General features: G+C 35.3%; 1 protein-coding gene across 2 annotated transcripts in view; it reads right to left on the bottom strand.

Moving 5' to 3' along the window:
* niban2a (niban apoptosis regulator 2a) overlaps positions 1 to 16,411 on the bottom strand; it is a 43,492-nt gene that overhangs the window by 25,002 nt on the left and 2,079 nt on the right. For both annotated transcript variants that reach the window (XM_088356230.1, XM_088356231.1), the window contains exons 2-5: positions 9,497 to 9,627; positions 6,434 to 6,562; positions 6,250 to 6,355; positions 4,120 to 4,287 (exon numbers count right to left, since the gene is read on the bottom strand). In XM_088356230.1, coding sequence (XP_088212356.1) covers positions 4,120 to 4,287; positions 6,250 to 6,355; positions 6,434 to 6,562; positions 9,497 to 9,627 — 534 coding nt within the window. The remainder of the gene's footprint in view (positions 1 to 4,119; positions 4,288 to 6,249; positions 6,356 to 6,433; positions 6,563 to 9,496; positions 9,628 to 16,411) is intronic.

Genomic DNA, 16,411 nt, shown 5'->3' with positions numbered 1-16,411 from the left:
AGACAACCACAATCTTTTTTCCTCGTTTCCTCCTAATGTTGTTAGAAAATATTTATTAAAATAGGAATTAGAAAAAAACGTTTTCCTAATGCCGTAAAATATTTTGTTTTGCAGTGTTCGAAGCATTCAACATTCTGATAAGGTTTGCATTTCAATCTTTTCTATAGTACTTCAAATAGTTTATTCCAAAACAGTGTTTAAAAGGCAACTGCTATTGTGCTTAGTCTAGTGTGGATGTACACAGGTCAATGTTTTCAACAGTCAAGGGTCTGCATAAAAGGAAGTGGTCATGCCGGCAATACAGCTTTATGACACCCACCCACCTCAAAAGAAAAAGGTCTTTGCCTGTTCTGTTATTCCTCAAAATGCCAACATGACAGAGGTGAGAGTGGGCGTGTTAGCACAAGCCAAATACATGAATGTCATCGATTCACACAGTTGCAATTAACCTCTACATGCCATAGCCACAGTACAACACTAACACAGACCCAGATTCTCATGGCATGCTCTTAAAGTCTCATAGATGGAATGTATAACAGGAACTAACTGAACATGCCCAAACAGGTCAAGTTGAGAAGTAATAGGCTGGACAGAATTTAAGACATGCAGGGGCTGGTTTTGTTTTATAACCAAAATGTATTCACTACTTGTTCTCATGAACTCATTTACAACCAAGGTCTGCTTTGGGCATGTGAATAAATCTTTATTGAGGAAGGAAACATTCACCTTTTGGGGAAGCTTTCATACAAACATTTATAATTGAGTGCATATTTAAAACCCGAGGTACATTGTGGTACTCTGATATACAAATTACCGCATGGACATTAGGGGAAATCTACATTACAACTTGCTGATGTTTTGGAATAATCTAGCACCACCAACAAATTCAAAGACAGCAAGCTAACGTCAACACTCCGGATCAATAATCATAAAAATGAAAAAAAAAAAAAAGTGACCTTTTGATTTTTCAGCCAAACATATTTGAAAAAGTTCTGTGCAATAGGACACATTTAGCCTATATTTAAAAAAAAAAAAAAAAGAAAGAAAAAAAAAAGCTATTTATTAAATATATACCCACGCATTACAGCAAAGGTTTGAACCACATCAACACATTTTTAAAAAGGTTACATATTAGCTACTACAACGAACCTTTGAGCGTAAAACAACATAGGTGGCTGGTATTAAGGTGTGACTTCTCAGCTCAAGGCATGTAAAACCTCATATTTGTATATAATCCTGAACAAAAATCCGTACCATAACCTTACCACAAAATATTTTAAGAACATTGGTTATTTGTTTTTGAATGCTTGTGCTATTTTTTATTTGATTGGCACTATGTTAGCAACTTGTAACATAGCTATATACATAGTTACTATGTTATTAAGTTATTGACATGTGGTAAATATTAGGAGTTAAAATGAGCACAGTAAACCCCGAAAACATTGTTTTTAAAGACACTGGTCGTGTAAATGATTTCTTATGCAAGTTACAAACCAAATTTGCTAGAGAATCCCACTGACTCATCAATGGTGAGCTATTTACAGAACTTGTCCGCAGGGCAATAAAATGCTCTGATGGGGCTACCTGGTGCCCGCGGGCACCACGTTGGAGACCACGGTTGAAGTAGGTGGGTGACGTTTGACCTTTCTCTACACCGAATGGATTCAACCTCAAGTGAATTTATTTCAACACTCCAGAGGCGGAGGACTCGTCTTGAACCTCACTCGGAAATATCTAAGTAAACTTGACAGAAAGCTCATTAACTTTATTCAAACGGGCCGCCATAAATGCCCAGATCACGTTTGGTGTGTCCGTTGCATTACACATCAGGTTGAATTGTTAAAAAGTAGTCATAAGAGAAGCAATGTGGGAAACAATTCAAGACTGAATTGTTCTTCTTTTGAGTGTGTCTCTTTCAAACCTGTCAAATAACTTTTCTTAACCAGAATAAGGAGATTTTGGCAAAAAAGATGTTAATATATGTAACTATAGTATGCAAAGTAACTAAGGACAAATATGTCCAAAAGAACCTGTAGAAACTAAGACATGTCCTCAAAATTAACAATGGAACAGCTGTTGTTATTGTTATGTTCAACTATGTAGTACACTTTTTAAGATAATCATTTGGAAATATTGACAGCATGTTACCTGATACTTAAGATATTTGACCCATTTATTAACAATAGAGTCATTGTTTTGGTCTACCTGCAGTTCTATTGCAATGTTAAGTATTAAGCGATTGAGGAATGAGTTTTCAATGAAAAAGGAAGGCTCCATTAGTTCATTCATGGTTGTTTTCAAATCCCCATTACATGAGAAGCCTAGCCAAGTAAAGTATGTGAAAAAATGCAACAAAAATTGTATTCTACAGATATATCTAAATTAAATCAGTCAGTATAAAAACAGCATAGCTGTAGAATGGACACGGGAGTGCTATTAAGAATGTAACGTCATAAAGCATACAGTATGTTGAAGACAAATATCTACTCTCCTTTTACAACCCCAAAAAAATAAGTATGAGAATAGATGAGCTGAGTACAGTATTAAACATCTTGACCTTAAATTCACCCATGTCTCAACACTGCGGATGTCCAGCTGACGATTTTTATCATTACATTACTTAAAAAAAAGGAGTTGGAGAGGGGCTAGCTCTGCCCCATTGTGCGCTCTTGTCTTACCTTTTTTTCCACCAAGTTGCAATAAAAGTGATGGCTCGAAGCCTAGATTCCTCCATTGAACTGTCTTTTACAAAATGTGTGACAGCCACCTCGAGATCCCTTCTTAGCCATTAACTTATGCTCCGTTAAACTGATTGTACATCTCTTTATTCAATCAAAAAACAACTCAAAGGCTGGCTCTCACATGGCTAAATTGGGACATCTCCTAACTATGTCTTAAAATCATGTTAGAGGACAGAGTGGGACAAACATCAGCTCTTTACTCCAAGACCTAGACGCAACGGAGACATTGGTTTCGTAATTCAAAGTAACCAAGATCCACACTTGGTATTTCTGACAACATATTGTTCCCACATTCATGACAAGCACATAATATGACAGATGATCAAAGACATTTTGTCTCTAGTGTACCTTTGCTCACGTGTGGTATCAAATTAGTTGGGTGTGAGTACGTTGTAAAATCTTTCGCGAGTATAGGCTCTGCATGTATTTTGAAGTTAAAGTGACTTTTACTTTTGCGGCTGTGCACAATTTCCATGGCAACAACACCCCACCTCTATTTGTCTGACTGATTTGCCAAATATGTTCAGCAAATGATTGTGCTGCAAGTATGTATCATGTTGACAATCCTCTCAAGCAACAAGATAACTTTTTAATTGTCTAATCTTAAACCAGCAAATGAAAGACAGCATATTTCAACATTTGCAAGGGAGAAAATTAATTCTGTAATATTTAATACCAATAAATTGAGAGTAAACAGCCATGTTTTTGAGTCTTTCTGCTAAACCACTCAACAGTCAGAAATGCATACAGTCATACTTCATACGTAAAGAATGTTGAATGCATCCATTCTTTCAAGAAAAGAATGCAGGAGGAGTAAAATTCCATTTTCAGGCTGTGTTGCTAAGTTAGCAAACCTACCCCATTCTAACAGTCACATTTCTTTTTAACGCAAGGACCTCACAAACATCAACACTACTGTTGAGTGCTAAATAATTGTGAACACATATTAAGTTGATGTTTTCCGTTGGGCTCCTCATTTGTTTTTTAAAATGTACTCAAGATAACCATTTTTTAATTTAAATGTATCTTTTAGCCTAATGATGACTTTTGTCACCATTTGTGGCATCTGTATGGATCTTCTAAAATTGAGAACGATTCAGCTTTTCTACCAATATATGTTACTTGTTAATGGACAAATTGTAAGTCAATTGTTCCATTACTTTTGGTCCTTAAAACATGTACCTACATGTAGCTTTGACACCATTTAACTTATTTTGAATTAAATTCTCTCAAATAAAAGTTGAAAGTCTGCAGTTTTAAGTATTATGTGGTAGTGCCTCACCTAGATACAGTGCATTAATGGATAAATTGTCTATAACAAGATTGTGATAGCGCCAATTACAACTGTTTATTTTCTTTATCCCCCCTGTTTTCTTACCGTTGTTACAATGCCGGACACAGTCTTGCAAAACAGCATGCCATTTCTGCTGCTCCTTCTCAGTCATCACACAAAAGTAATGATGGCGGGCGTACGGGTGCCACAAGATGAGCGGGAACTGAGTAGCACACTTGATAAAAGGACTGCTTCCCAATTTGGCTTTGACATCTAAAAAGGTAGTAGAAGAAGTGATTTCAGAACCAGACTATTATCCTGTAAGATTTAGAGAGGTTTAAGGTATCCCTTTGTCAGTATGCAAGAAGATGTTGGTGATGCGCTGTTTTGTAAAACATGAAGAAAATCTTGAATTTAAATTGAAATTCAACCAAAGACAAGTGCCAGGAGAACAAAAAAAAGAATATTTATATCATGGAGACTCGAAGTGACCAAACTTACTTGTTTATCATTCAAAAAATAAATAAATAAATAAATAAAATAAATATATATATATATATATATATATATATATATATATATATATATATATATATATATTTAGGAATTACGTTTTTCCTGAACCACCAGAATGTCACTTTTGAGTAGAAACTTGAACTATGAAACTGGTATACACAATCAGAGGTAAAGGTATGAATCCAAGACCTAAAAAACTATTTTGGGATTGAGCTGGAATTTAGAGTAGGGTTGGTTATTGTTTGGATTTTATCCATGTGTGCCTACTCCAGGGGTTGCCAACCCAGTCCTCTGGAGCCGCCATGTCCTGCATGTTTTTGGAGTTTCTCTGCTCAAATATAGGTGAGTCCAATCAGCTCGGGAATTTTTAAGCTCCCACACAGCTTGCTAACAAACTTAAAATTTGCATCACATGAGTTGGAGAAGAGAAACCTCCAAAACATGCAGGACATGCGGCTCTTGAGGACTGAGTAGGGCCACCCCTGATAGGGTAGGCCCTACTCAGTACTTTTAAAACGGTTGCTAGTGCCTAAACAGTTCTAAAATCGGACTTCCTATGTCAAACGCGCTTAGTTAAAATGCTGATACTTTAACAACGATAATGATACAAATACTTATGAGAAGAAAAATTGTCGTATTATTAAATCTATCATGGAGAAAAAGTATGGTGCAAGGTATATTTAATCAAATTTATTACTAAGCTACCATCAGTAGACTATCTTGATAAAATGATTATGGAACTGAAAGACTACAGTTTTTAGACGATAGTATAATTTTACTTTAGGTCTTTCAATAAAACATTTATTGTCTCACAAGTTCGCAACAACAGTGGGTGTACTACATAGACAAAATAATGTTCTTCATTAAAGCAATGTCAAAGCAAATATATCAGTAGATAATTTTGTCCAACTTTTTCTCAGTTCTAACTTTGCGGTTGGAGGCAACAGGAATCCAATCCCTGGTACGCCCATGAGAGCCCCTAATTCTAATCACTTTACTACAAGTGCTACAGATGACATGTGAAAAAAAACAGTAGATTTTTTTTCTCATTATCACATTATTTTTACTAATGGTACCAGAGACAAATGTTAATTCAGTTGTGCATTTCACATGTCACATTGACAAAACTTTATCTTCTATTTTATGTATTGTAAGTGACAATCTAAACATTTTACTGTGAAATTAACATTCGTCTCTGGTACCGTGACTAAAAATAGTGTGATTAGAAAAAAAGCCTTTTCATCCGTCATCAATATCATCAGGATTCGACCCTCTCACTGCCGCGAACCGGGTTCATTTCCGTTTTGTCAAATGTTTTGCATGTGGTCAGCAATATTTTCAACTGATCAATGGGTAGGTCCTTGTGTATAATGCGAACCCAAACTTCTAGTTATTTCTTTAGGGGAAAAAAATGACTCTCTTACATGAAAAAATGCTGTATTTTATTGCAATGCAATCACAGTGGCTTTGGCCAAAGGAAAGGACTAATCAGGTCTCTAATTCATAAGGCATGTAAACTGTGATGGATTGTCACCTGAGCCTTAGCCATTTTTGATGAATAAAAACAGGTGGATGTCACATAACTTACATTCTACCAGGTTTCCATGTTCATATTGGCCCATACATTAGATTAGTGTTGGGAAAATTATTATCTGCTCTTAAAGGGGAGAAAGACTGTATTATGTAAGTAGTGAGACGCAAGTGTTGACAGTTTACTACCTGGAAGACTGGTATTAATTAGTTCCATGTATTCTTCAATGGAGGTCAGGGCCTTGTAGCCAGCACAGTTGATGGTTACTTTGGGATGCAAACTTCGTTCATGTGCCTGTTGACATTCGACAGAAAAAAGTCAATGTTGTATTTACGAAGAAATTAAGTCAAGTTGCAAGCAACCCAAACCCACTGTTCTGCTCTCATAAAGATTAATGCTGTAGTTGTTTGGAACTGATACAAAGCGATTTCTCCACTTGCGATTCTCCTCTAGGTACTGGAACAGATTTCCCGAAAAGATTGAACGGCCAGCCAAAGGATCCTGAAAATGCAAAACAGCGTATTTATCAGTGTATAAAGCACATTTTTTTGTATCTAAAGAATAACTAAGTGTGCGTTATACACGAGGATTTACAGTAGTACATTACTAAATTTGCACAAAGATTGATCAGTGGAAACTATAGCTGACCACAATCGCAAAACATTGGTTGCAATGGGAATCAAACCTGGGTCTTGGCGGTGAGTGTACCCTAACCTAACCACTAGACTACTAGTGATATAGATGACATGTGAAAAGGCACTCAATGTTATCTCGTTATCACACTATTTTTAGTCAAGATACTGGGGACGAATGTTAGAGAATGAAGAAGACAAATTCATCCTGAAAGATATAAATAGATGAAAAAAAAGTAAGACAAGGGAAACAACACATTGGGGTAGCTAATGATGAATCAGAGTTTGAAAGACTTTCAATGAATACATTTTAAATTTTGTTGGTATTGTGGTTATAGTTTACATCATCAATAAAGGATTTTAATCATGGCCGCAAATATTCAACTTTGGTCACTTACAATGCTTAGTTTGAGCTGGGAAAAAGTTAAACAAAAAATTATACCAATTTTTAACAAAAAAAAATTGGGGTGCGTGTTATACATGAGTGCGCATTATACACAAATAAATTAGGTAAATCTATTCTTATTTTTGTTATAATTAAAAGGTAGAAATGTTAATTATTCAAAACCTTATACAATATAGCCCAATATGTATGACATGTTAATTTTCCTTATAAATTCAACCTGTAAGTGACTTTTTAGAAAGATGGGCGCATGGCGAAGGAAGGGGGAGCTGTCGAAGACACTGCCAAAGCAAAAATCAATGTTAAATATCCAGTGGCCAGAAACCCTTTTTTCATGGTGTGATTGATAAAATAGACTCTTTTTGTTCTCGAAGCTAAATTTTCCGTTTGTATTTGCTTGAAATATTATTGATTGTTTGGTTCTGTACACAGGGACAGGCAGCTGTCCTTCACATTACAAATTCAGATAAAATCCCATCACAGAATGCGAACATCTCTAATCATGTATGAAATGTGCTCTACTTTTTCCTGCTTTAAAATGGATCTACAGTCCCTGAAATCTTTATTATTGCTATTCAGAACTGTTTGGAAGAGGGTTTGCCATTTTGCTGTAGCATGAAAAGAGATGTATCTACCCATTTGCAGGTTTTCACTATTTCTAAATGTAATATATTTATGTCCCATTGTTGTTTAAGGGCAAAAGTCATTAGCAAATTATAACTACAGTTCAAGATGGTATATTTTAAATGTTAAATCGTACAGTAGAGTGAAATATTGTTACCAAAATCTTGTACAATTAGCAACAATCAAAATTAAAACTAAGATGTGCCAAAAGTTGCCAAAGATGTATCCCATTTGTCATAGTTGCTTGACATCTTTAATGTTGAGTACAGATTTGCTTGCACATGTATGACATTATCTCAAAGTGATAAACCTATTTTTAGACTTGTGATTAAGGATGCAAAAATAGGATTTTATGAGTTAGAATTTCATCAACAATCCTTCCATGTTAATTATATTGTATGGGAAAAACCTTTGAATTTCCATTGTATTACATAAAAGAGTAATCCCTTAAGACACAGCTGACCTGGAATGCACCTGAGTCAAGAAAACATTACAGGGATATGCCTTATTCTCTGCAATAACTAATAATTTTTTAATGCAATATTTAGAGATTGAGAAACAATCTGGGCCATCTCTGCCCTAGTAGTTGCCAGGGTAGCCACACCAGAAAAAAGGCAAAATCAATTCTTTGAAATTTTATTGCTGTATGAATTGTGTTCTTTCATGGGACTTTAATATCACGGTTCCCTGAGCACTTGTGGTGTGTCTTCGGCAAGTGCAGCCTGGTAGTGATCATTTAATCTCTTTTAATGATACATTACAAATAATAAGAATTGACTGGATCACAATAACATTTCTATTAATTTCAGTGAAGATGCTATTTGATGAATGGACTTGGAGCCAAAAGCATAATATAAAGAACAAATTAATCATGGAAGTAAATTTATATTATTAAAGGGTTCGCAGAATAACAACAAATCATTACTGTCCTTGTAATAGGCAGAAACTTAGATAGTCTATAGATCTTCATTTACCTTTGTAGGTAAACTTTAAAATTCATTATACAGATTTTTTTTATTGCATTAAATATAATAAAGAGTTAATGATCAGTCTAACGTTGGAACAACACTAAACATATGGGAATGTTGTTGGACTGCATAGCATTTCATTACCCTGCTTGCTTAGAGGATCTCTGTGACGAGGACTACGAATGTGTGGAGGGAAAAAAATAATTACAGAGATCCCTCTGTTTTCGCAGTTAATGGGGACCAGAACGACCCCCGAAAAGTGAAAATCCTATAAGTAGTGTCGCACCTTTTTTTTGCCAGCCTACATTAGAGCAGACCTGCTGTGAGTGAGTGAGTGAGTGAGTGAGTGAGTGAGCGAGAGAGAGAAAATTGAAACAGAGTACGAATTTTAAATGTGTTAATGGGTTTTTTTTGGGCACACCTTGATTAAAAGTCTTGCCCATGGAGAGAGGGAGACGAAAAAAGCGGGACACAAACTCTTTTCAGCGAGATTCAAAAGAACGCAGAGCAGTTGTCCGTTCATAGTACACTATAAAAGACGCTATAATATGAATTGGCCAATTGACGTCGGCGATCTCAAGTCAAGAGGTGATGGCCAATCGGCATGAATCTTGGCTGAAACATTCCTCATTGGTGCAGGAAGCAGCCGTTACTTTTTTTTTTCAATCTAATTTTCAATATGTGTTATTATTATATTATTTTATTTTATTTTTCCCGCAAAGGAGCAGGCAAGCGCTAACTGAAGCGCAAAGTAATGGGAAGGTTTCTGTACATCTCTTTGGATTAATAGTAAACTTCATGAACTTGCCTTTCTGTGAAGCAACTGCGATTGCGGCCCTCCACCTCCTTCTATCTCATAGCGGATGCTGTTGAAGAGAGCCACGGCATACTGTTGCTTGTAGACGTCACTGAAGTGCCTCATCACATCTCCAGTTTTCACTGCAGTAGACACGAAGACACACAAACATCAAAACAATATTTAAAATCAACTGTGTAACAAAAGCCAATAGGAGTGTTAAGCAAATGTCCAATAATCTAATCTGATTTCCCTTTTATTAATCAGGTCTCAATTGTCACCGCTGTTCAGCTAAAGTTTAGAGGACAGTGGATTAGCCTTGCTCAAACCTTTCAGAGAGTTTCTGCCCTTAATCCGAGAGTGTTATGAAACTAAAACAAGTATTATAGTACAAGTATAAATAAAAATAGTTTTTGTCCATCCACAATGAAAGTTAAATGTTTGTATTGGCTGTTTTGTGAACACTTTGATTTAATGTTAGTTCCACTACAATACAAGATTAAAAACATGGATACAAATTGTGTCTCTAGTATAAAAGATGTTGCATATTGTCTTGTGGCCACAACTGAGACTAATTCTGCTGTCCCCTCCAAATATTAATAATTAATTTCAGTTGTAACACTGATTTGGAGACAAACTAGCAATCTTTTTTTATTGATGAAATAAGTCCCATCACAGTTGCCATTTCTTGCACAATGGTCTTGCCACTGCTTGGCCCAGTTCTGCTGCCTTCAAGTATTTTCCCTCAACAGTCTGTCCCAAAAACATTGCTGAAGGGGCTGTACGCATTTCCCACAATCAAAGACTGGAAAAAAAGAATTGATGCGTTTTCCCCAAGCAGCAGCAGACTGTGTTGACTGATACGTTCATAAAAAAACAACAGGAAGAAGGGAAGTGGAGGGCAGGAAGGAAAGTGCTGACTAGGCTAATCTGAAGAAAATATGTGAGAGAAACCAGAACTTAATAGAAGCACGCTGTAATATATGAGAAAAATCACACAAAAATAATACAAAAAGTTTAATACGTTTCCAAATAAGTCTCTTGTGGAAGGTTATTTTTGTTCCAATGAGTGTGCATTGTGCAGTTAAAGTGGGACACTTTGTAGATCCACTTCAAGAGAGATGAAAACACTGCGCTGGGCAACTTATTTTGCAGTCCAATTTCATTGTCCTATTAAGATTATTGGCGTTAAAAAGGAAATTTCAATGCGGAAAGAAATCAATTTACCGAGTCTGTGAGGGATCTCAGAGTCTTCAAGTTAAAAAATGCAACAAGTCCATATTATGCAGTGAACCGATGGACCTTAAAGGTCGGATGCATCGTTTGAGGTGTCCTTAAAAAGTTGAAAGTAGACTATTTTCTCTGTCAAGTATGTGTTAACAATGCCCCAAAATGTTCAAAGAGCCTTTTTTATCCCCACCGCACCTACCTGCTTATGTCTGTTCCGGACACACAACAAATGACATGGGAAGGAAAAAAAGGGGTGAGGGGGATTTGGAGAATGACTTTATGCTCGTCATTGCAGTTTTTTTTGTCCGTGTTGCATGAAAATGGCGAAAGTAAGAAAAGGCCTACCTCAGGTATAGTCCAACAACCCAAATCCCCAAAAAGATGAAAGATAAAAGAAGAGTTTATTCGAGTGCATCTAAGAAATGCATGTAATGTCTGGAACTTAATAAAATGAGAAAAAAAGAAATTCAGGACAAATGGACAAAAATATTTGCCAAGTAGTGCTTGGAGAATGGCAAAACTTCTAAGTGCATCAGAACAATGGTGCAATGAAAAATAGGGAAATTACATTTACCAGTAACATAATTCCAAAAGAATATATGAATACCCATTTTTCTAAACATAGGCATAATGTATATTTTTTCAGTCTTTTTCACTGTCAAATGTGATAAAAACAGTTTGGAAACACTGACAGGCCAAGTACAAAACATATTTTTCTTCTTATCTACCATGGATATATTGCCAGTTAGGACGCTAACTAAAACTATCCTGAAACTAAGAGAAAGGTCAATAAGAGAAGTCACTTCTGGCCCTTTCGTGTGAGGGTCAGGATGATGTTCTAATAACAACTTACAGGAGATCTGGCACGATAAAACAGTCCATATATATATATATATATATATATATATATATATATATATATATATGTATATTTTCTTTTTTCTTTCTTTTAATGTTGCTTGGATATCAATAAAATATTTCTAAAAATTAATGATGGACTTATGTGAATGCTAAAAATCAATATTATTGCTGAGGTCAGTTGTTTAGCCGATACGATTGTTTCAAGAAAGAGTACAGTATTATTTAAAAGCAAACAAACAAACAGACAAAACCTAGAACATGAAACAACAGTGTGTCCATGAACAGTCAGCTCTTTGCTAATATGAATTGGGTGCCTGCAAATTAAACCATAACATACTATGACCGACCCATTACTAATTCCACCCTGTTGTTAATGCTAAGATTAATCTGATCGGACAAGTCGGATGTATTATAAAGCTATGCAAGGGGAGACCAACTGAAAGGTTTCCGTCCTAATCTTTTAAAATAATCTTTTCCACCACCATCGATTTGTTTCTTCTGTACATTTGTATACTGATGAACATGTACCAAAAGTGATTTATTGTAATTTAGCAGGTTCCGTTCATGCTCAAGGTCCGATTGTGAGAGGGGAAAAAAAACTGAAATCAGAAACGTTTTCAGACTCTGGTGAAATAATTGCTTTTAACAATGTATGGTTTTCTAAATAATTTATTTAATATTTCTTTTTTGCCCGATTACTTCATGTTTTCCAATAGGGCAATAGTTATTTGTGCCACAAGTTTTTCTTAAAGATTTCCATAAGTTATTAATTATGTCAATGAATTTCTGGATAGACCCTATTTTAATGTTAGATTTTTAAAAATATTCCCTGAAGAGCTATCATGTACCCTTTCAGGTACACATAATCCTGTTTGAAAACCATTGCTCTCAATTATATTTTTCTTTGCAAATGTTCTGATCACATTCTATTATAACCTTTCCAAAACTCACAGGGTAGTGAGAGTCTGTAAGATATTTGATGGGAGGGAAAGAGCAGGAACATCCTTGGCTATCATCCCAGTTAAAAATGAAGAAATCCTACCCACAAGCAGAGACACATGTGCATACACAAAAATGAATACTTACTAAAGGATTACAATTTTCAGCATGGCTGCAAAGTAATGTGTCCCAAAAAGTCTCTGTTCACATATGTAATAAAAAATAATCACCGCAAGACCTAGACAAAGGGAAACATACCTGTGGTGGTGGTGTTATGAATCAAATTGTATGTTTAAATGAGGACCGAACAGCTGCAGCACTTTTCTCCATCCAGGAATTCTTCATTTAAATTTGAATTATCTATCATTGCCACATATCTATGAATAGATCCACAGTGTTAGATAATTTAAGACAACACACTACTCCAGAAAAGGAATCTAAAAATAGGGATGAGAAAGCAAAAATTTGCAGACTATCAAAGGGCCTAACACAAATTAATGCTATGACTTTTAACAAATTAAGGCTAATCAATAAATAAACCAAATAATTTTAACAAGGCCCAATGAAAGTTACATATATAATCCATTACAATACTAAATTGGATTTGCTTGAAGATTATTGGTAGTCATAACAAAGCAAATAATGACAAATAATAAAAAGACAACGCACAGGTTATTACACATTCCCGCATGCAGACCAAAATCATAACTTCTTTGTCTATACAATACATGTCTATACTAAAAAAGGTAACATTTAAAGACAAGGCCACTGTTCATGAGGACAATTAGATTCTAACCAACAGTTCCATCTTGACTGAATAGGTCAATTTTCAGTGAGCACAACAGCTTTTTGTAATAGACAACAAATATGTCATGTGATGCCACCTGAGCTTGATGCATTAACGGTGCAAGAGAAGAAAAGGGATTTGGAGGGCTGGGAGGGATTAAAATGACCTCATCTTCAGTTTTGAATGTCCATCAGTGTGAGGGAATAAAAATGGTGAAAGCAGTAATGAAATCATAGATACCAGAAACTTCTGGTTAGATGAGCAGCAGCTATACCGTAAATTTTGTGTGTAACGTAACATGCTTTTTTTTTTCACCCCCAAAAAATAACTCAAAGTTTGGGTGCGCTTTATACACGAGATTTTACAGGTTTTATATTACCATGTATATATGCAATGTTTGTTCAGTCGCAACATATTGGATGCAATGGGAATCAAACCCCAGTTGTAGCAGTAAAAGCGCCAAACCACAACGACTAGACCACCAGTGATATAGATGACAACAGGAAAGCATTCGATGTTATCACACTATTTTTGCTCGGGTACCATGAAATGAATACATTTTCAATTTTAGCTTGGTATTGTGAGCATAGATTATGTTGACAATCAATTATTTTAATCATGGACGCCTGTATTCAGCAATGTTTGTGACGTACGATGCAAATATAGTGAGTGAAAAGCCTGTTCAATATACAACGGGCTGCTTACAATTTCTCTTTTTGTGTTGAAAAGGATATTATTTGCACTTGACGGTTGATACTCAGTTCTACTGAGGCTTGTTGTTTCACCCTTCTTATTTTGCATCTTTTTTTGTAAATAAAAAAATCGTTTTGATGCAACATTTGTGATGAATACGACTGCATGTAGGTAATATTGTTTCATTATTGGCATCATGGCACATATTTATGTAAATAAAAACGCTAGCAAACAGTAGCGAACCCTGCAGTAATTTCTTACCTCTGGAGTTGAGACATTAGCAGCTCCTCAGTTCGCATTATTGCCCTCTCCTTTAAACGTAAGTGTTAGTAGGCCAAGAATGAATGGAAAATTATGTTCAACTCAGCTAATTTAAACCAAAGATGCATCAACTGGATAAGTGTGAGGGCTGGTGTTGTTTTTTTAAACTCAAACCAAAAAATAAAATCTTGACTCAAGGCTAATATTTTGGTCCACGGCTTTTTTTTTTAATGTCCAAGGGTTGGTATGTATGATAGTCAAGTGAAACTAAACAAGCCTACTAAAAAGCTAACAAATATATTCCAATACAATCAAATAAATAAAGCAATGTTTTTCTTTTGGCTCTGTCAGGAATCTTAAATTATCAACAGACACAAAAGATAAATTACATAAGAATTAGATGAAAGAAACAAGAATTACACAGGCACCATCAGTAGCCTATATTTTATGGAAAAGAGGCTAAAATCACTCCAAAGATGAAAAAAAAATAGCAATTTTCCGTCATTCACTACACTACACTAAAATAAAGTGCAAAGGGAAGTAACGTACATTGAAAACAAACAAGGATTCCTGGTGTACGTTACAATATTGAACCCAGATCATCTCTGGACCCGAAGAAAACCTTCTTAAAGGATGGATGTGGACTGTGGGCCTTGACTTTGACATATGTGCTCTAAATCTTCTCAAAGGGTGTATGGAACTGTGGAAATGTGCAAGAAGAACATACACAAAGCGGTTTAAATTTTTAAAAATTCCTTGGTTTTACTCAGCCCAAATTTGTTGGGTTTTACTCTAAAAAAACCAATTGTAATTTTAGTTGAATCTTTTAAACACAATATGGTTTTGGCCTGACTCCAGAGATTTACTTTAGATAGATAGATACTTTATTCATTCCCGAAGGGAAATTCACATTTCCAGCAGCATCCCTTCGCTGAGAACAATACAATAATAAAACAAAAAGAATACGTTTTACCTTTAGAAAACGATGATTAACATGTTTTCCTAAATTTTTAAAACCAGTTACAGATACAAACCATAAACTAAATTACCATGAATGTAATTTATTTCATAATGAAATAAATTAGATTTTTTTTTTAATCAAAAGTCTCAGGTTTCATTTGTATTTTTGTGCATATTCTTATAGTTGACTTAAGAGGAATTAGCATCCATGAACCTCATCACAGGTTAATAAAATTATCAATGAACAAGGAATGTAATTACTTTTCATGAAATGTAACACAAATTTGAAGGTGCTGCACAGAATTTGGAACTTTTGTACTCGGTGCTGCAATCCCAAGGCTTTTCTCATCATTACACAATCAATGAGCTAGTTTATGAAGCCTGTGCAATTACTTTTCTTTTCTCATTTTTCTCATTGTTGGCATTGATGTTTGGACTGCACATGAAACAGACCTTTGCTTACTTCACCATTTGCATGCCACATTAACAAAAAGAAATGGAAAAAAAAAAACTGGAGATGAGCATGACGTGGCTCTACACTATCTCCCCTGATTCTTCCTACCTAATGTGGTCTGCCCTTGTTTATAAGCGCACACGTATTTGATAGTGTGTCACTAGTAGCGAGTAGTAGGCAGCGTGGCTTATACAACAATATCAATAGGGGAAACGCAGGAAAATAATTTACGGTAAAAGAGTACTGAATTTAAGTCTTGTTATTTGGAAAAATTAATTTTGGAATACACCATGCCAGATTACAAAAATGTCTTAGACATTACCCTGAAATGGAGAGCGACATATGAGTGATTTGAAGATAGAATAAAATATTATATGGAGTGTCTCATCTGTTAGTTTTCAAGCACTCGATATTGCACAAGCCAAATTTTACAGTCTTAAGGCTTCACCGTATACACAGGTTGGTGTACACGTTTTCTTCTATTTTTAAGCAGTTTTAGGTACTCAGCTTCAATGTGAGTGTATACGTGTAACTAGATTGTTACTTTCAGAGCTACTTTTGGGTGTCAGTAATCTGGGGACAAAGCAATTACTTTTTAAATGAAGTAACTAGGAACTGTAACTACATTTTTTTGTAAGGTGCCCAACACTGGGAATGAACCACACAGAATGTATGTTCAACAAAGGGCCTTGGAGCAATTTGAGACTCAAATGGAAGCGACTACCAATTTATACAAACATGT

Source organism: Urocampus carinirostris, chromosome 16 (assembly GCF_059441175.1).
Source record: "Urocampus carinirostris isolate Australia breed hairy pipefish chromosome 16, RoL_Ucar_1.0, whole genome shotgun sequence".
Classification (NCBI taxonomy): Eukaryota; Metazoa; Chordata; class Actinopteri; order Syngnathiformes; family Syngnathidae; genus Urocampus; species Urocampus carinirostris.
This window is presented reverse-complemented; position numbering and strand designations above follow the sequence as displayed.